Source organism: Bos taurus, chromosome 26 (genome assembly GCF_002263795.3).
Source record: "Bos taurus isolate L1 Dominette 01449 registration number 42190680 breed Hereford chromosome 26, ARS-UCD2.0, whole genome shotgun sequence".
In the NCBI taxonomy this organism is placed as follows: Eukaryota; Metazoa; Chordata; class Mammalia; order Artiodactyla; family Bovidae; genus Bos; species Bos taurus.
The window spans coordinates 13078685-13104507 of NC_037353.1; the positions used below are offsets into that span (position 1 = coordinate 13078685).

Below are 25823 nucleotides of genomic sequence, written 5' to 3' on the forward strand. Positions count from 1 at the left end.
GGGGGCATTAAAATATTCTTCCTACTAGAGTGAATCATGTACATATTGGGAAAGATCATTATGTTAGAATTTATCTTTACAGATACTGCAAACAATTTGGTTCACCCTCCCCTTATTCCTTACACTGATTTCTATAATTCTACATTGGATCACATTGACCTCATGGAAGAATACCACACCTGGCAGAGCTTTGGAAACTCTCACAGGTATGATCAGAAGTTCATTTGATTATTCACCTGAATAAAATACTATTCAAAATAATGACTGACTTATAAGTTTGTGTAAGTAAATTTACATATACACATACCTTAACATATAAACTTTTAAGTGTATTTTAGATATCCAGCCTTGAAATCATTATATCATTATATTTCCTAAAGCATCTTCTTTTTGTACTTCATCTGAATTTATGTTTATGTTAATATGATTTTTGTTTGGTTAGTAACATCTTTTTAAGAAGGGAAAAGTCCTTAGTATGCAGTTTCTTATAAATTTTCTTTTTCTGTGTGCCATCACCCAGCACAGAGGTCAACAAACTTTTTCTGGAAAGTACAGGATTATAAATGTGTCTGGCTCTTTGGGCTGTGCAGTCTCTGGTCTACCATTATAGCACAAAACAGCCTTAGAAAATATGTAACTGAAGGGGTGTGTCTGTGTTCCAGAGCTTTACTCACAAGCCTGGGTAGTAGGCCATGTTGGTCCCGTGGACCATAGTATGCTGGTGCCTGATCTCACACAGTGATCACACATGTGTGCACATACACACATGAATTCACTCCTTTTCTCCCTTTTCCTGTAGATGAAGTGTTTGTTCTTTGTACATAGCATTAAAAGAATGGATGTTACACAGAAAGGGCTTCACCAGAAACGGTTTGTTACATTAGTGTAATAGATTTTCAAAACACTTGGCCAAATTCTTCATTACCCTGCACCTTATAGTCACACTTACAGTTTGGATTAAACCAGCAAGACTATCCCAGACATAATTTATTCCTAGACTCTGAGATGTCCTACAGAATGCATTATTCTAAGAGAGACTAACTGAGAAATACGATATGGATATAAGTAACCCATGACCCCAGAATTGGTTCAAGCTTCCAGGGACCTTTTCTACCAGAATTGACCTAAAACATAGACTAGAATTGGAGAAGGCGATGGCACCACTCCAGTACTCTTGCCTGGAAAATCCCATGGATGGAGGAGCCTGGTAGGCTGCAGTCCATGGGATCGCGAAGAGTTGGACATGACTGAGCGACTTCACTTTCACTTTTCACTTTCGTACATTGGAGAAGGAAATGACAACCCACTCCAGTGTTCTTGCCTGGAGAATCCCAGGGATGGTAGAGCCTGGTGGGCTGCCATCTATGGGGTGGCGCAGAGTCGGACACGATTGAAGCGACTTAGCAGTAGCAGCAGCATAAACTAGAATCCTGGATATATCTCAATCCACACCTGAAATGCGTAAGAATTCCGTTTCTGGGGGACCTTGGCCAGTCTGATGGATTTTTTCTTGACAGAGTTTATTCTACAAAGGTATTTTTTGTCCCACTTTAATGTATTTGTAATGTTTTAGACAAATCTACAATACGGTGCCAAGAGTTACTATGCATATTTCAGTGACATCTTTTAATGCAAAGGTCCTCTAAACACTGTATGGTAACACTGGTGTACCAAGAATGAGTTATAGAGGCTTGGTCCTATGATCCCTTCAGCCCTTGGGACCTAGAAGGGGATCAGAGCCCCAGGGCAAGTCACTGTCTGGCCATGGCCAGCCTCTTGTGTTTGTCTCAGTGTGTCGTACACATGGTATCGTTTGTCTGTGTGCTATGACTAGGGAAGGGCTAAGAACACTGTTTTAAAGTACATAGTTAGACCAGCATTATCCTGCTAAGTTCATTGCACTTCTTTTTGTTTCCAAATTTTTAGTTAGCACTTTGTGATTCAAAATTACTACACATTAATACTGAACAATTTTCTTACTGCTTTCTAACAGTTTCATTCCAAGAGGAAAACCATTTCATTTTCAGGTCATTCCAGGGCTATCTCCTTTTTCCTCCTAATGCCTACATCACAGTGTGACCAGTGGTCACACATGTGCTGATGAACTGTCCTTGGATGTGTTCCAACTACGGCTGATGGATTCATTACAGCCACTTGTGTGGGAGTCTAGCTCCCCGAACGGTCATTGCTGCCTTACTAGTTCTCTCTGAATGCATTTTATCTGTGTGCTTTATGGCTCTTTTATATAACAGAGTGAGCTCTGACCCAGGAAAGAAGTTATTTTCATAACTTTTGATCATATGTTGTGTGTTTACAAATACATACCATTTCATATTACTGCATCATTAAATAACAGTGCTAAAGCAACACTTTTATTTCATTACTCTTAAATGTGTTACTTTTCCTACCATAGTTCTTGCTAGATTTCCTCATTTCTGATGTATAAGCATTTCTGATGCATATGCATACTCAGAGAGTAATGCATTCTTATATTAATTTATGCACATGACTTTCTGTCCTAATCCTTCATCAGCACTTCTGCCTCCTGTTTCTGATGTTGGCCATATTTTTCCCAGGTAATGATGTACAAGTGGCTGCATAAACTGAGATTATTTGTATAAACAGTGCAAGCCGTCAGCACATATTTCAGAACATTGGATGTAGCTTCCTCTAGGGAATAAAGCCACTGCACGTCAGATAGTGATGTCTAGGTCACAAGGCTGTGGGATTCAAAGAAATTATGCACATCAGATCATTTTGTGAATGGTAAAACACAGTACAAAAGTAATGGTTTGATATTGTTGGAAGCGGTACCTTAGATTCCCTTAGTATAATTTTGCTAAAAATACACCATTTTGCTTTTTCTGTTTTCACTTGTTGAGCAGGTTTTCCTTCTGTCAGTACCCATTCGTTATTTCTATAGCTGCAAAAAAAATCATTATTCAAAGAGACTCAGAACAACAGATGATAAGCATCGCAAGGGTAAGCCAGCTATGAAAACATTTATGCTGACTATAATCTATAGTAAATAATTTAACAAGTCAAATGTCATGTGAATTGTTCTAGCATAATCAGGAAATGTCAAAAGTAAAATTCATATCATACTCCCTCAAAAAGTACTTAAACCTATTCATGATACAGGGAAAAAAATACTCCTCATCAACTTCTCATTGTTTTATAAATATAGTAGGAAGGTTAAATGCCTCTCACAGATCCAAAGTAGTGGGAACTTGGATATCATTTTGTAGATACCATCCTCCAGGGTCACTGGCAGTGCATTGGTGAGAAAGAACTACAGGGAGGACAAGGGAAGGGGTATCCTTAAGAGCAAACCACTCAAACCACCGACACGTTTTCTGAATTTTATGAAAGTCAAACAGAAACAGCTGAAAAATTAGAAAATGCAACAGAAAGTGCAGTCTTAGAAAACTGAGAAATATGTCCATAGACGGTGAGAGGTGTTTTATTGAGTCTTAGGGGAACCAAAATGCCTGCAGGCCCATTGAAACGGGTAGCAGTCAGGCCGGCTTTAGGCAGGATGAAGTTCATCCCTGGGCCTGTCCTGTCCACTACCTACCACGATTTCTGCATAGCACAGTAAAGTTATAGATGAAGTACATAATTACTTTGATTGTGCTTTTAAAAAAAAAAAAATTAGAGCTCTAGACTATACATTTTTATACTCAAATGTTTTTGAGTTTCTGCTTTTGAGACATGATTACTTACAACTTTAAAACTTAGAGAGGTTGGCTATAGTCTTCTTAAAATAGAGACCCCAAGAGAGACCTGTAGAGTACAAGGAAATGATTTCCATGTCTTGTTCAAGGATATAAAAAGAATTCTAAGGCATAAATTATAATACTTCAAATATCATAAAAGTAAGAATTGTTGATTCTTCAGTAATTTACCAGAAGGTGAGTATTGTTTGCTATCACAGAGCAGGGCAAAGAATTTGAGTGACTAGTGACATCCCAGAGTCAGTTTACACTGAGTATTGGCATATTAGAAGAAATGATACCGCCTCTGTGTACCAAAGGAGTAACATAGCCATATTACCCTGCTGAAAAGTAGATTTCAACAGGAGTATTTAGCACCAGAATTATTAATCCTGGTTAGATATTGGCTCAAAGATTAGTCTATATATAGCTAGTCATTTTGATGATTAGCATTTATGCCATCTCATGTGCCTTTTTAGTTTTTTTTTTTTAAAGCCTTGGGCTATGATTTTTTTCTATTTATAAGAAAAAAATCTAAAGAGCTAGAAGTTTAAGTTCCTCTGAGCAGTTTTCTGCTGTGCCACTCACACTTAAGATTTTAAATATCTTCTTTTAAATTTCCTTCCAATCAAAAGGAGAGTGGCAGCTGTAGAATGTATCCTGGGCTGTCTTCCTCAGAGCATGGGCACAAATGAGTAGCAATTGAAGAGTCCAGTGGTATTCTCAGTTATGGGTATTTCCCAGCATTTTAGCTTGTAAACTGCCATACCATTTGGAATTAATGACTAGTGACTATTTTGACACAGGGTAACCTTATAGATGGTTAATATAAGCAAGAACTTATATAGTATAATTTAAAGTTGTGAAAGTGATTTCCCAGATTAAAAATAACTTCCTCATCAGTCTATGTCTAAAATTCTACCATCGTTGGGTTATTTCTTTCATCTGAAGCACTTTCTATGCAGTATGAATTTCTGATGGGAGGAGTAGCCACTAAGCTTTGTCTTCCATTAGCATCCTAGTTCAAATTTGTTTGTTGGATATTTCCAGTGTGATGGCTTCCCAGGAGCTCGACTGGGAACAGAAGATAAGAAAGGGTTGGAAAAACAGGTCCATGACACTGCATACTACGCTAGGAATATAGATCTGTTTGAGCACCAAAGAGAGGACCCAGAGAAGGGGAAAGAAAAAAAAAAAAACCTTCTGCAAGCCTTTAGAATCGAATACTTGGAGAGATGAAGAAGGGCTCTGAATCAGTGTATTATTATAGTCATCTACAAAATCATGAAAGTAGCCTTACTATATAGACTTGGGGTATTAAAATTTTACCTGCTAAAGCATATTGCTGCATGTAATTAAAATGTCAGAATGTTTATCTTTAATCTGCACAATAATTCATTTTCTTTGCTACCAAAGAGGATGAGGTAGTCTGAAAAAGAGTTTAGATAAATATATTATACAAGCATGTAGACTTTACATGATAAATGACATTCATATATTTCCTATATTTTTGTAAAACATCCCCTTATTTCCAACACCCAGGCATAAATATTGTTGACATTGTAGGGAATTTGCTTTTGATAGTCTTTACGTATATTATCTTTAAAAGGCATCAGAGTTGAAACAATATTGTGTATACAATTTTGTTTCCTCGCTTTTTTTAGTTGTACATTCCTTAAACATTTTCCATGTTATTTACATAATTTTATGACCATCACTTTTGATAAGTATTGTAATTCCACTAGAGATTCATACTTAGTATATTTCTAAAGTTTTCCTCTTATAGATGATGCTGTGATGAATGTCACTGTATAAAATATTTCCTCTGTTTACGATTGGGACAAAAGATATGAACATTGTTGATGGTTTCTGAAATATGTTGAAAATTACTTTCTAAAAGTAGATTTTAGAGTAAATCCAGTATCTTAAAAAGCATAAGCCAAGCTTATCATCAGAAGTATGTGCCTTGTTCCCAGTGTTCCCCTTTGTTTGTATTAATTAAACAGAAAACTTTGCTGTGTAAGAGGTGAGACATGTAGAAGCAGTAATGCAACATTCTTTTACTGTAGAAGTTGAATTATTTTGGGGTCCTCCATTTTGTATCCCCTTCTGTTATCAATGTCCCAAAATGAAATAATTAAGGCATTTTCATAAATCAAAATTTGCATAACTGAGTTTATGAAATTGTTTATGTGAGAGATGGTAAAGAGAAGAATGTAAGTTATTTTTACCTAAGTGTTTAAATGTGTTAAATGAGATTATAGTTCAAGTAAAAATGAAAATGTTTGCTCTTTTTTTCAATCAGCAAAGTCTGGTGGATAAAGTATCTCGAAGACAGAGACCTGATATGAATATGTTGTTTCTAAATATGAAAGTAAGGCGGACACATCTGGTTAGCGATTCTCTTGATGAGGTATAGATTATTTATTCCAGAATAGTATTAATTGACTAAAGCTTTAAATAATTTGATAATATGGCTTATTACTAAAATCTTAGTAAGCTTTCTTTATTTCTGTGTGCCAGTGGTGTGCTTCCTTATATTTTGATACAATGGTTAAAATCAGTTCTGTATTCACAGTTAAGCCTTATGTTCATTTTTTATGTTTTTTAGTGGTTTGTTGTTAAATATTCAGAAAAGGATTTCATATAGAACACTTAAATGAGTAATTCATATTTCTGAATATATAATGTAGATTCTAGACCACATTTGTTAACTGGTTGGGTGCCTAACAAGTCATTTTAATTCCTCCAGGCCTCAGATTACTCATCTGTAAAATTGGAAGTCTGATCTACAAGGGTATATTGGGTACATTTAGGGTCAAACATATTGATACTTTGATTGTATATACATGTATTATTAAGCTTCAACCATGTACAGTTCTTCAACCAGATTTCCATGTGAATATTTGATTTAGTAATGTGATTTTTTTTAAACTTCAGTGTTGAAGGCAAGTTTAAATGAATTACTTTGTATAGTATTTGGCTAAATTAAAATCTTGGAGTCAGTACGATGCCAGTAGGCAATAACCTTGAGCAAGGTACCTGACTTTCCTAATTCTGTTGCTTGATCTATACAACAAACATTACAATAGGGTTGGGCAGATTTATTGGATGGATGGATGGATGAAGTTTTGTAACATTGTAAATATGATAATACATTTCCAAGAATTTAAAAGGTTAATTTCCTTTTTTACTGCCTTTTGTTCTCCTCTGTCTTATAATTTCCTCAAACAGTTAACTCGGAAAAGAGCAGACCTGAAAAAGAAGTTGAAAGTTACATTTGTAGGGGAGGCTGGTTTGGATATGGGTGGCTTGACTAAAGAATGGTTCCTCCTCCTAATTCGCCAAATTTTTCATCCAGATTATGGTGAGTAGCTAATTTCTATGAAAGTGTTTTCTTCCTGATCATTAGATTTAAGTAGTCACTCATTTTTAATCTATGATTTTACAGATTTTTTTGTCAATCGTAAATGTTGAATAATTTTTTAAAGACAGTTACATTTTTTAAATTGACCAAATTGATGATTATAATATTTATAATCTTACTGGGAATCCTACACAAAATGTATTAGCATAGAAGCATTCACATGTTTTCTGACTAAGCCAAATATGTAAAAATTTGTCATTGAAATAAAAAGAACATTAAAAATTTTAAGATCAGAGCTATAGTTTGCTCATCACTAATATTCAAAGTGTCTGTCATAAAATAATGAGACATTTTAATAAATAGGAAGCATTAAATAAACCTTTGAACTTTAATTTGCTTTCATTTGATTTAGAGAAAACACCTATATATATAACCCTGAGTATTGTTAAGCGTTTTCTTCAAAAGAGTTTTAAGTGTTTTTTTAATTCTTTATTTTTCTTAATTTTGTATATATGTTTATATAATATCTCTCTGGTAATGGGAAATAGAGATGAGAGTGATGAAGTTTCCAGATAATCCTCAGAATTAATTTTGATAACTTATAAAGTATAAAACTATAGTTTCTATAAATCAACTGATTAATTTAGTTTCTGTCTTTTTACCATTTCAACCCTTGGTTCAGGATACCAGTGAAGAATAAGAGGCTCTTGCACACTCTCTGGACCCATATTTGATATATTTTAACATGACAATTGGTCTGTAACATAACTATTGCTGAACTGTTTTGCTTCTAATAGATAAGATATCATGTACATGTTTACCATTCTGATTTTTTAAATCAATCATATTGATGAAATTATGCTTCTATTTTTCAGGCATGTTTACGTATCATAAGGATTCATACTGCCATTGGTTTAGCAGCTTTAAATGTGATAACTATTCTGAATTCCGATTGGTTGGAATTGTATCCTTTAAACTTTCCACTAGGAGGTGCTAGTAGATTAGAGATTTTTAAGAATTTTATCTGAATTTTGGAAAACTGTTCTCATTAATTTATTCAGACTAAAGATTCTTATTAAATTTACTAGTAGATTTTTCAGTAGTCTTTATTATTTTGTAATATCACAGCTATATAATTATCAGCAGATTTAGTTAACTGGAAGGAGTGACTGAACTGTTAACATATTTCTCTGAAAACCTTATCTCAAGTATTATTTGCTATTTCATTTACAACCTAAATTATCAGAAATTTAAGACATTTTTAAAAGTCATAGTATCTTTCCTATTCACAATGAACTATTCCTTTAGTTCTTTGACTTTGTGCTTACTTCACTCAGTTTTCTAAATTGAAATTATGAAGATTAAACCTAATGTGGCCTCAAATCCTGAGACGGTCATAAGAATTAAAAGTTGAATGGAATGGGAACATTTGAAGCATACAGAATTATTTTATAGTGTTTTTTAAAATGATATAAATTCCTACGCCATCCTCTGATTCCTTCAGGTTTGTTGGAGAGGGTGTTCCTGTGTTGGGTAGGAGATTGGACAGGATGCCTTCTGCATTCATTTTTAAATTCTGAAAAGTATAAGTGTCTGTGGAAGAAAGAGAGAATAAATAAATGAGCAAACCCTAGGGATACACAGGTTAAAAAAAGAAAAAATCCCTGCTTTAGGAAGCTTACCGTCTGGATGGACGATGACCACCCATGCAGTAGGTTGTTCTCAGTCAGTGACCATTCGGCACTAAGTGCTGAGGAATCCTGAGAAGGAAGCAGTTCACTGCATTCCTCCCAGAGAAGGGAGAGTTTTTAAATGGAACCAGTACTGGAGAGAGTGGGACCCGGACTGGGAGAACGGCTGGGAAAGAGTCCACACCACAGAGCAATGTGTAGGTCCACTTGATGGGAGCAGGGGGCTCTCTGAGAGCTATAGATGGTGCTGGCAAAAAAGATTCAATTCAGTTCAGTCGCTCAGTCATGTCTGACCCTTTGCGACCCCATGGACTGCAGCACACCAGGCCTCCCTGTCCATCACCAACTCCCAGAGTTTACTCAAACTCATGTCCATTGAGTCCGTGATGCCATCCAAGCATTTCATCCTCTGTTGTCCCCTTCTCCTCCCACCTTCAGTCTTTCCCAGCATCAGGGTCTTTTCCAATGAGTCAGTTCTTTGCATCAGGTGGCCAAAGTATTGGAGCTTCAGCTTCAGCATCAGTCCTTCCAAGGAATGTTCAGGCAAAAAAAGATTAAGAGCCGTCTGATGGAGGGCTTTGAATATCATCTGACTTTGTGACATTTGTTGGAATACATCCCAAAGAATGTATATGGAAATCAAGAAACTGCATGGAAGAAAAGGGAGTAGGGAAAACCACAGACTGATAGTAAACTTAACCTGAAATTTGATGATGTGTTGTCGTATCTAAAGGTCCAAAGTGCCAAGCCCACAGTAAGGAACGTGTAACAGTTCCTAGACTCATATTTTCATTCTGTTATTGACAGTAGTCATTTGTTGAATGTTGTAACTTCATTGAAGGCCTACGTTATTAACGCTTCTCACTACACTAGGAGTCATTTGAATTTCCTGATAAGTATGTTTGTCATACTTCACATTCTTATCATGGCTTAGGTTTGGCTTATTTTGACTTTCTAGTGTTTGTAATAAAGTATCAGCTCTTACACTACATTTTTAGAGTAGTATATGTGATATTGTGAACGTGCTTACCAGATTTTTTTTTTTTTTTGGCAATAGGCATTAGTTTCTATTCAATCATTACCCAAAAGATCATATTAAATGTATTTAGATGTTGTATATTACAAGTTTAACAGTTATATCTAAAATTAATTTATAACCACCACTATCTCATTATTATGTGTATTGATCTCACACACAAACTATATAAAGGTTGCTGCCCTGAAAAGCATGATATTGTATATGAAAAATGTGTGATGGCGGTGGACTGTGGTCACATAAGTGGTTGAAAAATCTACCACAGGTGAAGAGAACAAAACATTTAGAAGTGGTAGGTATGGTGATTAAGAAAATATAATTGGCTCCATACATAATTTCAGTTTTAAAACTTCAGAGGGGCTTCTTAGGTGGGCTCAGTGGTAAAAGAATCTGCCTGCCAATGCAGGAGACATGAGTTTGATCCCTGGGTTGGGACTATCCCCTGGAGAAGGAAATGGCAACCCACTCCAATATTCTTGCCTGGGAAATCCCATAGACAGAGGAAGCCTGGTGAGCTTCAGTCCATGAGGTTGCAAAGAGGTGGACACGACTGAGCACACACACACAAAAGCATTCACTAAAATTTCAGAGCCAAAGATTGGTTGGGCTGTCAGTTCTCACAGTGTTGTATGTCTAATACAATTATTTTTAAATATCAAGGCCTTGGAGTTTACAAGAAATATTATAGTGAAACCTATAGTAATAATTATAAATGTTTTGAAGGTCACATGAAGAGCCATAATCTAATAGTTTTTTAGAAGCAGAATTACCAGAAAGGCATTGGAACTAAGGGTGGGGCAATATAATGCAGTTCAGGGTTTCCAAACTCCGCCCTGTTTGCACCACATGGCATCTCCGGCAGAATTCCCACACCCCAACCCCTGCTTCAGCCAGAGCAGCTTTAGTGTGAAGTGCAGCGTGATTCTCCTGCAATCAAGGTGCCCTAAAGCAGATCCTGCGAACCTGCTTTCTTATCTGTTAAAAACCTTCCTTCAGGATTATAATTTTTTTTAAAAAATTGTCATGAAAAATGCTTAGAACTTATCACTACAGTAAATGATCATAAATGGTAACTGCAGTAGTGTGGTCCCTCTGTTATTGTTATTATCGTAGTTATAGGAGTATATTAGAGCTTATTTTCAATATCTTTCCTCTAGAACACACTGCTCGGTCTCTGTTGGTATGGTTACCTATAAAATAACATAACTGTTCCTTAGATTATTATTAGCCTTTTTCTGCCCTAGCAAATTAAAATATTGGCTATTTTCTAATCCTTTAAATTGTTTTTAATGATTTGTCCAGAACATATGTTTAGATTTCCTTTTAAGTCAGTAAAAGTAATGACTTCCTTAAGAACTTAATATAATCTTTGACAGTTGAAATGTCATAAAATTTGCTCTAAAACCCCTCATTTATCAAATGGATGAAGTAACATTCTGCTGTATAACTGATAAAAAAAAATACAGTTGGGCAAAGTTTATAAATATAACATCTGTAGCTTTTTAACTTAACACTTTGAGTAAACTCCAAGTACTAAGTCTTTCAGGTGTTACTATGGGAGATTGTGTCTTATCGGTAGTGTGTGTGTGTATGCAGACGTCTGTGTGTGTTTCCATACGCCTACTCAATACAGCTCTCTCTACGTAGCCTGTATTTAGTTTGAAAATACCCAGAATGGTCACCAAAATCAATGGCATGTTCTGCAGGGAGTTCTGAATAAACTGCTGCTAATAAAATCACCACCATCTTTGTTTAAATGTAGAAGTTTTCTTAAATGTTAAATACTTTATAGAAATGTGTGAACTTGCTATTGTGATCTTAGATATGCAGTTTTCTAGGGAAATCATTAAATACTATTACCTGAACCTCTCCTTTTTACATGATTTTTGGTAATCAAGGAATTATATTACGTAAAATAAAGGGAAAATAAAGCAAAGAGTAAGTATGTGGGATTAATTAGAAAATCAGTGTTAGATCTGAAAGAAGTATGCGAGAAATAGATGCATAATTCAAAACTCATTTGTTGTCATGGATTTTATGTTAATGCTTAACATTTAGTATGCATAGCTTATGGGACTAGCTGTTTATAACAGCATTACTTTGGATATTCGTTTCCCCCCCTGCTGCTATAAGAAATTATTGAGCCCTCCCATCGTTCCTAGTGATCAAAATACGCCAGTAGGCATCTGCAGTGTTACCACTGACGACTTGTGTCAAATTATGCCTGTAAGTATACAGTTGTTTAGTATCTTATCCCTTACTGCTGAATCTTCTTTCTTCTACTACAGTCTGTCTCCTCCTGATAACTATTTTTATGTTTAGATATGGTTTCCCTTTACATTTGTAACCCATCTCCTCTTTTGTCTAATTTTCTCCTTCCCTGTAGAGACACATAACCCACTTTGCAGCACTTAGTTCTTCCAGCATAGTGGAACAAACTTTGAGTCAGAGGCAGAGATTTGAATCTGGCCTCTGCAACTTACTAGCTCTGTGAATTTGAATAAGCTGTTTATGTTTCTGAACTCTAGTTTCCTTATGTGAACAGTGGAATAGTAAAACTTACATATTGGGAAGATTACACGAGATGATAAAGTATTCAGTATTCAATACTTGATTGCTTCTGTGGATTCTTATCAATGTGTCACTATGCAATATCATTAACAATGTCTGCAACAACACCCTTAATAAAATTAATGAATTTCACAGACCTGGCTCTGATATTCTGCTAGTCAGAGACTAGATTTCCAATCATCAGATTTAATCCAGTGTTAAAATTTAGTAGAAGAATGTGGATAGTATGCTCATCATCCTGACAATCCCCTACAATAATAGTATTTTTCACAGCTGAATTTCGATAGCCATTGGTCAGCAGAGAATTCCCCTTATTATTAGTAAGTAGCTAGATGTGGACATCCTCTTTGTTCATTAAGGGCCTATTTAAATATTGTTGTGTTCTAGTTAATGGTCAGATCACTTTGGTGTAGGGTTGGAACCTTCCTACCAAAGTTGAAAAACCTCTCCAGAACATGTGACCAATTAGAAAACCATTCTTCATGTGATATCAAACACATTTTTGAAAGTAAGTTTGGATTCTTTTGAATTAAGAGCCTAAATCCATATTTTTACAAGACTCAGTAGTTGGAAAAGGTAACAGAGTAAACTCTACTTAAGAAAGATTTGCCCTCTATAGTCTTGTATTTTGGCCACATGCTACCTATGACCCTGGACAATTTACTGAATTTGCTTATTTGTATAACAATGGGAGTCATTGTTACAACTATACACTAATATATACTGGTGTATAAAACATATGAATACTATATATACTAATGGCTGAACTAACTTCTCATTTTAGATTTCTGTGATTTTTTTTTTGTCTCATATATGCAGTTTTTGTCAAATTTTTACCAATAAATTTCCTTATGTTATTACTGATTTTTACCAATAAATTGTCTGATTTTAGGATTAAAGCTATTTGAACTTGAGTCATTTGGATCCAAGTTTTTAGTTAATAATAATGGATATTTTATGAATGACTATACCAATATGTTTTTTCATATTATGGAGCTAAAGATGATACTGAGTTAATTTCATATTCCTATATTGCCTCTTTAATGATGAATCAAGATTGTGCATAAACTATGAGATCAGCTGAAAAAAACTGAGTGTCTGTACAGGTATGAATGAAGATAGAAAGGAAGCAAGAAAACTACTTTGTTAGGATAGTAGAATACAGGGAATTTTTTTAAATTTTTAAAATGGAATATCAATTTATTAATGGCATCTATTAAAATTAGCACCTAATTCCCATTTCATATATGGCAAAATTATCTAGAAAAAAGTTTTGTGCTTTTTTTTATCAGTGCTTTGTTTACTATTTGTATCTGTACAATATGTGTTTCAAGAAGAGTAAGCAGGCAAGCAAAGAGAAACCTATAGTGATACATTTCTTAAACACAGTATTTATGAATAAGGATTTTAAAAAATCACAGAAAATAAGCAAAATATTCAATGATGGAGCCTTCAGTATAGCGTTAATAGGCCAGTGCTTTTCCGTGACCGCGTTAATGGAAACTCCATTGCTTTTGTAGAGAAGGGATCCATGACTCAAAGCATCAGAACTATCCCATGGCAACAACAAATCTTCCCCACACAGCCTTGTGAAAATTACCCTTGAGGGGTTCAGTTGAGAATGGAGAGGCTAAGTATAACCTTAAATCAGCAACTATAGTAGCTCTTTTCTTTTCTGTTTGAGTCACTGTCCAATACAGTCTGTTAAATAATACCAGGGTATTCAAATAGTATATAAAACCTATATCTTCATGCACTTTTAATTTTATATTTATAAAAATCATGAAAATGAACTATGGGCTAATTAATAATATTTTTACATTTAAGAATCTTAACTATAGATAAAAAAAATAAAAATTGAGTTTTGAAAATAGAAAGGCTGGGAATAAAATTCCTTACAGTCGAATAAAGCAGATCTGAGTAAATAACTTTATTACCTAATTGACTTTGTATTTTATCACTAAAAATTTGATCTTTAAAAGAATATGGTAAATTCTTTCAATTGGATTCATCTACTAGTTCCTTGAATTCTTTTAAAAAATTCAGATCTCCCAATTATAATTTTCAGCATCCATAACTTTATTAGTAATTGAAACAAATGATAAGAATCATACTAAAACCTATGTCACCCTAGATTTGTTTTAAAATTTATTTTAGTGAAATGGAAAACTTAATATTTAAAGTGTGTAAGCTCATTCTAAACATGCTGTTCTTTATCTTTCTGCCAATATTTAAAATAAAACATTTTTCATACAACCTGAAATTTTAAAAAATACTGGCTTAGTTTTTCTATTTATAAATCTCTGTTCAGGGGAAACATGAGTTACAATGTAGGGAAACATTTCTTCTAGTGTTCTCAACTTTTTATTGGCGGGGGAGAGCCCTTAACTGAAATGTAAAAGCCACTTAACACATATAAACTGTGTATTTTTACGTTTAAAAGAGGAATTATAAAACACTAACAGGTTTTTTTAAGAATATAAACTGAGAATGAGAAATACTACAAATTCATAAACAGTGATATTGCAAATAGCAGTGAATTATGATGGAAACTATACTCTTAGCTTATACATAAGAATAGACCCCAGAGTTATGCCTTTATGGGTATAACTGGATATTTTCCTTCATGTGACCTTTCCAGTAAATTTTTCCAAACCTTTTACATGGTAGAAATCGTTAACCAGTATTTTTTACCCTAGAAAATATGTCCCAATATTATCTTTATTTCAAAATCTGAGTTTATCTCACTTGTAAGTGAGCTATAGTAGATCTGGTTTACTGTTTGGGTAGTACTATTTGATTTAAAAACACAAATAACAGGTTTGTCTTTACAGGAGTTGGCCCACGGATTAAGTGAACTCCTGTCATATGAAGGCAATGTTGAAGAAGATTTCTATTCCACATTTCAGGTACCATTAAGGGCAAATAGCTTTCTGTTAACCAGGTATTTTATGTATGAAAAATACCTTTTGTTACCATATACCCATTGTTAGAAAAGAGGAACAAGGATTGATCTGTACATACCACTCCCTATCTTAAAGGATCTTAACCCGATAAAAACAGTGAAAAAGTAAGTGTTAGTTGCTCAGTTGCATCCAACTCTTTTTGACCCCCACGGACTATAGCCTGCCAGGCTCCTTTGTCCATGGAATTCTCCAGGCAAGAATACTGGAGTGGGTTGCCATTTCCTACTCTAGGGGATCTTCCTGACACAGGGATCAGACCCAAGTCACCTGTATTGCAGGCAGATTCCTTACCGTCTGAGCCGCCAGGGAAGCCCAAAGACATTGAAGCAGACGTGTAAGTAAACAATCAAGGAAAACCAGCAAGGCTGAGGGTACTCTGCAAGGCACCTGGCCTATATCCTGGACGCAGTTACTTTCTCAGAGCTTTTACCTTCTAAAAACAAGCCTCTTCTGTTGGTTCAGGACAAGAAGTAAGGAGCAGAAGTTACTCGATCAGACCAAAGTTCTCTCACTTCCACTCGCCTAAAAATAATCGGAAGGTGGAAATGGTGGTAATCCCCATAGCTCCAAAGGCCTGAGTGCTACCCAAATGGTCACACAAATTTTTTTAAACGTCAGTAAAGTGTTTAGCTTTGGAGAAGGCAATGGCACCCCACTCCAGTACTCTCGCCTGGAAAATCCCATGGACGGAGGAGCCTGGTGGGCTGAAGTCCATGGGGTCTCAAGGAGTCGGACACGACTGAGCGACGTCACTTACTTTTCACTTTCCTGCATTGGAGAAGGAAATGGCAACCCACTCCAGTGTTCTTGCCTGGAGAATCCCAGGGACGGCGGAGCCTGGTGGGCTGCCGTCTATGGGGTCACACAGAGTCGGACGTGACTGAAGCGACTTAGCAGCAGCAGCAGCAAAGTGTTTAGCTGTATTTAAGAGGGTTAAGACCCCACTTTTTTACTCCAAAATGCTTTCATGACACCATTCTTAATACAAATATCACAAGAGCCTAAGCTTTCTGTATTTTGTAATTTAGAAAAGGGGAAAAACTTTTCAAGTTTTACAAACTTGTTCACTGAAGTCTGTTAACATATACCAATAAATGTGGTGTGTCGGTATCTCCCATCAGGTGTTTCAAGAAGAATTCGGAATAATTAAGTCCTATAATTTAAAGCCAGGTGGTGATAAAATTCCAGTTACCAATCAAAATAGGAAAGGTAAGTTAAAACACCATTTCTTAATTAAAGCACATTAGTGTTTGCCATTTACTTTTATTATTTAACAGATGTAAAATTGCTTTTCAGAATATGTACAGCTTTATATTGACTTTCTTCTCAACAAATCCATCTATAAGCAGTTTGCTGCATTTTATTATGGATTTCATAGTGTGTGTGCTTCAAATGCCCTAATGGTGAGTTTAAAGCTTCATGCTTTCAGTTAGGGTTTGTAATACCATGATATTGACAAGTAATTCTTTAGAACATTTTAAATTAAAAAAAAATTTTTTAACTTTTAAATTAAAAAAAAAATTGTTTTCTGGTTTTTAAAGATAGAGCTGGAAAGAAAAATAGTTCTCTCATTTCAGCCTTAATTCTCTAAAGGGAAAAAAGACCAGTCAACTCCATCCCCCTCACCCATCATGCTGTGTCTTAAAATATGTCTTCTAAGCTTTAAAAAATTTCCCCAAGTAGAGTGGATGAAGAGATCCCCAAGGGCTCCAGATCTTTAAAACTGAGGTGCAAAGCACAGAAAATGGTTAACACATAAGCTCCCGGCAAAAGCTACAACTTCTCACTGTTTAAGGAACAGGTTTTTATAGCTGCTTCATTCCTCTTCAGGGGTCCCCCAGCAACTCTGAGTGGCCTTTTACCCTCAGGAAGTAGTTTGTCTCCAGAGTCATGGTGGGCTCTGCTTGGTTTGACTTTTTCTTAGCTGTGTGAGTGTGGGTCAGCTGCTGTTGAGAATGCCACATCAGAAATGTCATAAAAGTGATCTTCATCCCTGCTCCTCTGGGCACACTCCATCAAGCCATCTCCACTCAGTTTTATAAGGAGGGTTTGGAGTGAGGTCTTCCATATGAATTATTTTGCATAGGAGAGAACTTGCTTTAGAGTAATGGTCTTTCAGTTTAGTTCAGTTCAGTCACTCAGTCGTGTCCAACTCTTTGTGACCCCATGGACTGCAGCACACCAGGCCTCCCTGCCAATCGCCAACTCCCGGAGTTTCCTCAAACTCATGTCCATTGAGTTGGTGATGCCATCCAGCCATCTCATCCTCTGTCGTCCCCTTCTCCTCCTGCCCTCAATCTTTCCCAGCATCAGGGTCTTTTCAAATGAGTCAGTTCTTCGCATCAGGTGGCCAAAGTATTGGAGTTTCAGCTTCCACATCAGTCCTTCCAATGAATATTCAGGACTGATTTCCTTTAGGATGGACTGGTTGGATCTCCTTGCTGTCCAAGGGACTCTCAAGAGTCTTCTCCAACACCACAGTTCAAAAGCACCAATTCTTCGGCGCTCAGCTTTGTTTCTAGTCCAGCTCTCAGTATGTGATGGTCTTTATCACATGTTTATTGAAAGTACCTTTGAATGTGGAGCACTTGTTGATTTCTAATTAAGTTTTGTCTGCGATGCACTGTATTTATAGGGGTGGAAGGAGGGGAAATGAATAGTGTAGCAAGTCTTCACTTTTAAATTCTAATCTCTTTAGGTGGGAGACAAGCTACGTAGGTGAAAAAACAAGTGAACAACACAAAACAGACTAACCTACTACTCAGCCGCCAACTGTGCGCAGGCGGCTTCATGGGTGTTGGACGCAGGCGTGTCAGTAGATGCTAGAGTGGCTCAGAGTTCCAAGCTGTGTCTTGGGGAAGAGCTGTAATTTGGATTTATGCTTAATCATCTGCTTGTTTTTCTAGCTAATTGCTGTTATTTGCAAAAGGGGGAATCTAAGAGTTGGATAAGATTTATAAACTTTCAGAAGCAAAAATATCTCAGTACGAAAAATATAAATGGAAAATATTTTTCCTTAAAAAATGGTTTGATTTACTATAAGAAGGTCATGATTTTTGTTGCTTGATTCAATGAAAACAGTTCCAGTTTCACGTTTTTTCATCATCACTTTTTCTTATCATTTTTGATGAATAATTATTGGCAGCTGCTTCGTCCAGAAGAGGTTGAAATTCTGGTCTGTGGAAGTCCTGAGCTGGATATGCACGCCCTGCAGAGAAGTACACAGTATGATGGTTATGCAAAAACTGACTTGACTATCCGGTGAGCTCTTTGTACTTCTGAGAGTGAGACTGCTGAAGAGGGAATGAAAGGGAATGTGGTTGGTTTATTTGTGTAACTTAAAATCTTCGAATCAAGTTAAGTCACCAGAAATCTCGTACAGCCCACACTGCCTTCTTTTATCTCTTGAAAGTAATGTGAGAATATTCAATATGAAATCACTAAGCAGTCCCCTTGGGAGAAAGTGATATAAGTAAGTTTCTACAGAAGTCCAGAGAGTTGACTTCTTTTAAAAAATGACTTTGGTCCTAGAATTGCAGGGATGCCATGCTTATAAAAAGCCTTTTAATAGCACTGTGTTGAAAAATACGGAAAATTATATAGAAGAAAAATAGCTTATGTACTCTCTGTTGCTGGACTATTTTTATAATGATGTTAGTCAAAAATCTAATTTATATATAGAAGCCTGTCATTCCTCCATTTCAGTTTGAGAGCAGTATGTACCTTTAAGGGAAGTTGTTTCCCTAAAGCTTGCTTTATATTATTTTATTCTCATCTGCAGGACTTTTGTCATTTTATATACATTTTATATACATTTCCTTTGTGTTCTCTAGATACTTTTGGGATGTTGTTCTTGGATTTCCTCTTGATCTTCAAAAGAAGTTGTTACATTTTACTACAGGAAGCGACAGAGTTCCTGTAGGAGGAATGGCTGATTTAAACTTTAAAATCTCAAAGAATGAAACATCTACTAACTGGTAAATTTCCAGATTGTCATTCTTTTTTTTTTTTTTTTAATCTGTAGGTCTTGCTAATAATAGTATGCTTGGAATTAGAAGATTCTTTCCACATGAAGTTGTTTTCTTAGAAAAATCCTCGAAGTAAACATGGCTTTGAAGTAAGATAGACTCTGGCTTAAGGTTCTTTATTAATTTTGAGACATACCAATACTAACTGATAATAATTCCTTTCCATCAACTTTTTACTTTGCCAAGTCAGTTACTTTATCATCACTTCCAGAATCTAGCTTGTTTTTCATAGTATTTAGTTTGTCTGACCTTCATTTTTACTTGAAAGTCTTTTTATTTAAGATGCCAGGTGAGTTTTCTGGCTATTATTATAATTAGTTCCAGAAGTCCTGTTGTACTGGAATACTTCTAGTGCCGGTCTTTTTTTTTTTCCTTATTTTGCATATGAAAGTGATGCTGATGGTGGCTTTAAATTATTTTCTAGAGTGTTGGTGGGGTAATGTTGATCTACTTACTTCTTTTCCCAATCTCATTGTAATTTCTAAAGCTAATTTGAGTAGATACTACTTTGATTATAAATGTTTTTTCTCCTGCCCTATGTATTCCCCGAGCTCTGTCAGTTCTTCCTTTCATCAATTAGAACTGAAATTTGTCCTTTCCTTTATCACTGCTACCACAACAGCTGTTCTGATTCTGCGGAGTTCATAAAAACTGAGGGAAAGGGTCTAAGGATTCTGCTGGAATCTTGGATATAGATAAAAGTGTCATTGGGTAGAGGACTGGGAGATCTGATCAGAAAGATTCAGAGGATGAAGGTTGCATGTACCTTGAGGGCAGCAACAGAAGAAGTGTGGGTATCAAGTGTCTCAGAAATGTTATGATTTTTTTGACAGTCAAGGCTAAAATAATAGTTATTTTTCCTACTATTCTACTGGGTCTTTCCACCCATTCGGATAGTTTGCCTTATGTGATGAGGCAATTGAGATTTGCAGACATGAAGCCACTTGAACGAGATCTCACAGCCAGAAAGTGAGGGAGATTGTATTCAGATTGATTTGTCTGACTCTAAAAATAATGCTTCTAGAATGTAAGTTTTGTGAGAGCAGGGCCATTGTCTTGTCGGTAAACCCAGCCGCGGGGTGTGGAATGGTGCCTCATACACAACAGGTACTCCAGAAGTATTTGTTCAGTAAAGGAATGGATGAGTCGTCTCAGTCTAGTGAAATAGATTTGAGTATGTGTGTTCAGGTAGGTGGAAAGTCATTGTGTGTGTGTTTTAAGACTTGGTATCTTTGAAGAAAATGTTTCCCCTAGGTTGCCTGTGGCCCACACCTGCTTCAATCAACTTTGCCTTCCCCCCTACAAGAGCAAAAAGGACCTGAAACAGAAATTGATCATTGGAATTTCAAATTCAGAAGGTTTTGGACTTGAGTGACCAAGAAGACTTGAAATACATTTATATGTAGCATTCACTTCCCTCTTACTGTGCCTTTAACCTTTTCATGTTTTCTGTCTCAAAATACCTTGAAAAAGCTCACCAACTTTAAAAGACTGACTTAAAAAAGAAAAATCAAATATGAAGTGTGTTCAGTAGAGGCATGGTTTTCTAAAAACACAACACAGTTTGAGTGAGAGAAAGACCAGATGGCAGAGACAGGTGGGTCCGGTCCCTCCTTTTATAGCACTTTATCATCCTCCATAAGTAGTGCATCACAGGTGTTCCGCTGGGGAAGCATCGTGCAGTAAAGAGATGACAGGGTGGGTGGAGCCCAGTGGCAGAGCGTGTGCTGCTCGCACACAGTAGCAACATGGACAGCTACATTATCATTAATGTGGGGCATGTAGCCATATTTTCATATAGCGGTTAAACAACAGTATAATAGCAAATGCAATTTACAGGGGTTTTTTTGATATACTGGCTTGGTCCTCTAAAGATTCTTTTCAACCGTTCCTGAAAATCAGCATGTAAATAACTACATAATAGCCTGAGAATAATGGGATTTTGATAGTGCCATTTATTGCTAAAGATTTATTTTTACAAAGTAAATTCAGGGTTTTAGATGTGTGTACAGCTTTTACAAATCAATAAAGATGATTGTACAAGAGTGTAACTATTTTCAGACTAATTGGACTCCAGGTTATATTCTTTTAAGTATCGTCAGTCTGCATGCACATGCTCAGTAAACTGGTTACTTTGAGTACTCTGTACTGTTTGTGTAATCCTTTCTTCTTAGGGGTCAGAATACTAGAAAGGAAATAGATCTGACTAGTCACCGATAGATGAAGTCAATTACAAGCACAAAAAGAGAGAACTGATTTATATATACTTTGACTGACATACAAGACTTATTTATAGTATTTTTTGATCACCTGTTGTACTGAAACACTAATTTTTGCAAACAAGTAGGATAAGATATTTGACAAAAGTGAATACGATAACATTTGTGTCAAAATGACATGAAGCGAAGCGAAAGTCACTCAGTGACATAGCTTGATGAAAAGATAGGGTTCAACATTTTGGCCCAAATGTTTGTTTTTCACTGGATTCTGAATATAGCAAATTCAAAAGTACCCTTTTTGGACTTTCTTAATAAAGCACCATGTAAAAAGAAACTGCATTTTAAGTCAGACAGTAAATGGTTTTAATTTACAGCAAATGAAGCAGTTTTATTAGCACATTACAGTATTTCCAAATCGACTTCTGTATTATACTTTGATAGCTTTCCTTCAGAAAACTCTGAGGGTGTATTTGCAATAATAATGAAGCCAGCATTTAGTACCAGCACATGGTTCACATGCAAATAATACTTTCCCGATTTCCAAGTTACACTACTATCTTATTGCTATGATTCCTACACCCCCACCAGCAGAATTCTTCTAGGGTGGAGGAACTAATCAGCTTGTTCTGCATTTCCAAAGCCAGCTTGTGAATCCTGGAGGAAAGGAGTTAGTTCATTTACTATTCTGTTTGGGACAGAAGTGATTCCACTTTTCCACTTGGACATACTATTTAAAGGATTTTTCTTCTTAAAATTCTTGGAACACCTAAGAGATTTAAGGGCATGTTGGTTTTGTTTTGTTTGCTCCGTTTGTAATCCATGTGCAAATAAAACTGCTTCTCTCTTACACTGCTTGAACTAGAAAAAGTAAGGTGTTTAGTGTAGGTTACTGCTAACTAATAAGCACAAAAGAATCATGTATAAGAAACCAGATTTAAGTGTTCTAAATAAAATGTAAACAAAACTTCTACTTGGTAGAGATGGGAAAATTGTGTGGCTTGGTCTGCATGTCTTTGATGTGCTTGTATATCAATAGCTGTGTCATTTTTAAATAAGAAATATACAAGCAAGCCAAATTTTTAAATGACAGAGTCCATAAACAACTGGAAAATGTTGTCTGTTGTTGAAATTTATAATCATTTATCACTAAATTGCACATTGCCTTTATTTATTTATGCTCTGGTTTTGGTTTACAGTGTAATTAATACCTCATTTTTTAAAAGAACCACTACTGTTATATTTCGTTAATTTAAACAGCTAGAAAATTCATGCAGTTGCTTTCTTTTTATATAATCTGTTCATGAATTCTTGATTTTTGTATCTGCCACAGTAAATTAAAGCATTGCACAGTATTTATCAGTATTTACAAAATGTTCTGTCCTTTTTTAATCTTTGTTTAGTTAATCATATTTTTGTCTGTATGATCAGAAGTTTTTAAATGCCCCTCTTTTTTGTACAAATGTGTATTGTATTATATTGTTAATTTCTGGATAAATTTTTTCAAATATTAAAGTTATATAATCAACTAGACTTCATTTTTTTTTGAACGTTAGGCAATGAATTAAAACTTTAAAATTTAACTCTGTTTGTTACACTGTCTTTTAAACTGGTGCTTTGGAAAATTATTTACGTACTCCTTCAAAAGGTGTATTATTGACACCAAATGCAGCTAACCACTAGCATTATTTTTCGGTATGAAACAACATATAGGCAATGACTGGATGATCACAAATATCCACCAAATGAACATATAGCACCATGGAGGTCACCTAGAAATGAACTAAGTGCGACATTTCATTGGCCATCAATCAACAGCTTCAGATCTATTCAGTTCAGTTCAGTTCAGTTCAGTTCAGTTCACTCAGTCGTGTGCCACTCTTTGCAACCCCACGAATCGCAGCACGCCAGGCCTCCCTGTCCATCACTAACTCCTGGAGTTCACTGAGACTCACATCCATCGAGTCAGTGATGCCATCCAGCCATCTCATCCTCTGTCGTCCCCTTCTCCTCCTGCCCCTAATCCCTCCCAGCATCAGAGTCTTTTCCAATGAGTCAACTCTTCACATGAGGTGGCCAAAGTACTGGAGCTTCAGCTCATCATTCCCTCAAAAGAATACCCAGGGCTGATCTCCTTCAGAATGGACTGGCTGGATCTCCTTGCAGTCCAAGAGACTCTCGAGAGTCTTCTCCAACACCACAGTTCAAAAGCATCAATTCTTCGGCGCTCAGCTTTCTTCACAGTCCAACTCTCACATCCATACATGACCACTGGTAAAACCATAGCCTTGACTAGACAGACCTTTGTTGGCAAAGTAATGTCTCTGCTTTTCAATATGCTATCTAGGTTGGTCTTAACTTTCCTTCCAAGGAGTAAGCATCTTTTAATTTCATGGCTGCAGTCACCACCTGCAGTGATTTTGGAGCCCCCAAAAATAAAGTCTGACACTGTTTCCACTGTTTCCCCATCTATTTCCCATGAAGTGATGGGACCGGATGCCATGATCTTCGTTTTCTAAATGTTGAGTTTTAAGCCAACTTTTTCACTCTCCTCTTTCACTTTCATCAAGAGGCTTTTTAGTTCCTCTTCACTTTCTGCCATAAGGGTAGTGACATCTGCATATCTGAGGTTATTGATATTTCTCCTGGCAATCTTGATTCCAGCTTGTGCTTCTTCCAGCCCAGCATTTCTCATGATGTACTCTGCATAGAAGTTCAATAAGCAGGGTGACAATATGCAGCCTTGATGTACTCCTTTTCCTATTTGGAACCAGTCTGTTGTTCCATGTCCAGTTCTAACTGTTGCTTCCTGACCTACATATAGGTTTCTCAAGAGGCAGGTCAGGTGCTCTGGTATTCCCATTTCTTTCAGAATTTTCCACAGTTTATTGTGATCCACCAAAACCATTAGTTTGGCCATGTTTTCCCTTACCACATTTTCCTTGATTAATGAACAAAGAGAAGAGATTCTGAGAATGTAGGAGAGAATGTCATGGGTGATAGATAGGAGAAATTAGGTAGCTGGGTGGAAGACTGAGGTGAGTTTTCACAGGGGAGGGTACAAGATCGGTTCACCCAGAGGGCCTGGTGACTGGTTAAGAACTGAGCTTTGAAACTGCCTGGGTTTGAGTTTACTGTTCAATACTTCTGTTTCCTTGGTCAGGTTAATCTGTTCATGCCTTAATTATCAAATGATAATAATTTGTGAAATGAAAATAACCCTATCTCAATGACAGAGTACTGGGGAGAAATAAATGAATTAGTATGTGTAAAGCACTTACACAGTCCCTGGCATATAATAAGCAATATAATGTGACACCAGAGGAACCATGGTTCCAGTTGGATTACCTCTTATAACCACTGCTTCTAATAATACATAATTCATAGAGCTGTTCAATAAACCTATACACACACCTATATAGTTCTATAGGTGTGTTTATATACTTATGTATGTGTATATCTTATTGTAAATATATGTATTAGATATATATTGTTGTTTAGTCACTAAGGTGTGTCTGACTCTTTGTGACCCCATGGACTGCAGCCTGCTGGGCTCCTCTGTCCATGGGATTTCCCAGGCAGAAATACTGGAGTGGGTTGCAATTTCCTTCTTCAGGGCATCTTCCTCATCCAGGGATCGAACCCATGTCTCCTGCACTGGCAGGCAGATTCTTTACTGCTGAGCCACTCGGGTTACTCATATAGATATATGCTTATACATTTTATATATATATACACACGTATAAAATGTAGTTAGCATATATAAATAAGTACTTATGTCATGCCTAACCTATAATAAACCTTATATGTTTGATAATATTACCATTCAGTTCAGTCGCTCAGTCGTGTCCGACTCTTTGCAACCCCATGAATCGCAGCACGCCAGGCCTCCCTGTCCATCACCAACTCCCGGAGTTCACTCAGACTCACGTCCATCGAGTCAGTGATGCCATCCAGCCATCTCATCCTCTGTCGTCCCCTTCTCCTCCTGCGCCTAATCCCTCCCAGCATCAGAGTCTTTTCCAATGAGTCAACTCTTCGCATGAGGTGGCCAAAGTACTGGAGTTTCAGCTTTAGCATCATTCCCTCAAAAGAACACCCAGGACTGATCTCCTTCAGAATGGACTGGTTGGATCTCGTTGCAGTCCAAGGGACTCTCAGGAGTCTTCTCCAACACCACAGTTCAAAAGCATCAATTCTTCGGCGCTCAGCTTTCTTCACAGTTCAGCTTT

General features: G+C 36.4%; 1 protein-coding gene across 2 annotated transcripts in view; it reads left to right on the top strand.

Annotated features, from left to right (window-relative positions):
* The window catches only part of HECTD2 (HECT domain E3 ubiquitin protein ligase 2), a 74416-nt gene extending 51297 nt beyond the window's left edge, over positions 1-23119 (top strand). The window contains exons 10-21 of one of the 2 annotated variants that reach the window (NM_001206772.1): positions 83-206; positions 2886-2982; positions 6022-6129; positions 6951-7083; positions 7959-8047; positions 11878-12036; positions 15216-15290; positions 16469-16556; positions 16644-16750; positions 18493-18608; positions 19181-19324; positions 20630-23119. In NM_001206772.1, the coding sequence (NP_001193701.1) occupies positions 83-206; positions 2886-2982; positions 6022-6129; positions 6951-7083; positions 7959-8047; positions 11878-12036; positions 15216-15290; positions 16469-16556; positions 16644-16750; positions 18493-18608; positions 19181-19324; positions 20630-20750 (1361 nt within the window). In that variant the 3' untranslated portion in view covers positions 20751-23119. Of the gene's footprint in view, positions 1-82; positions 207-2885; positions 2983-6021; positions 6130-6950; positions 7084-7958; positions 8048-11868; positions 12037-15215; positions 15291-16468; positions 16557-16643; positions 16751-18492; positions 18609-19180; positions 19325-20629 lie in introns of those variants that run through there. The other variant, XM_059881865.1, reaches the window with a different exon arrangement.
* The last annotated feature ends 2704 nt before the right edge of the window (positions 23120-25823 follow it).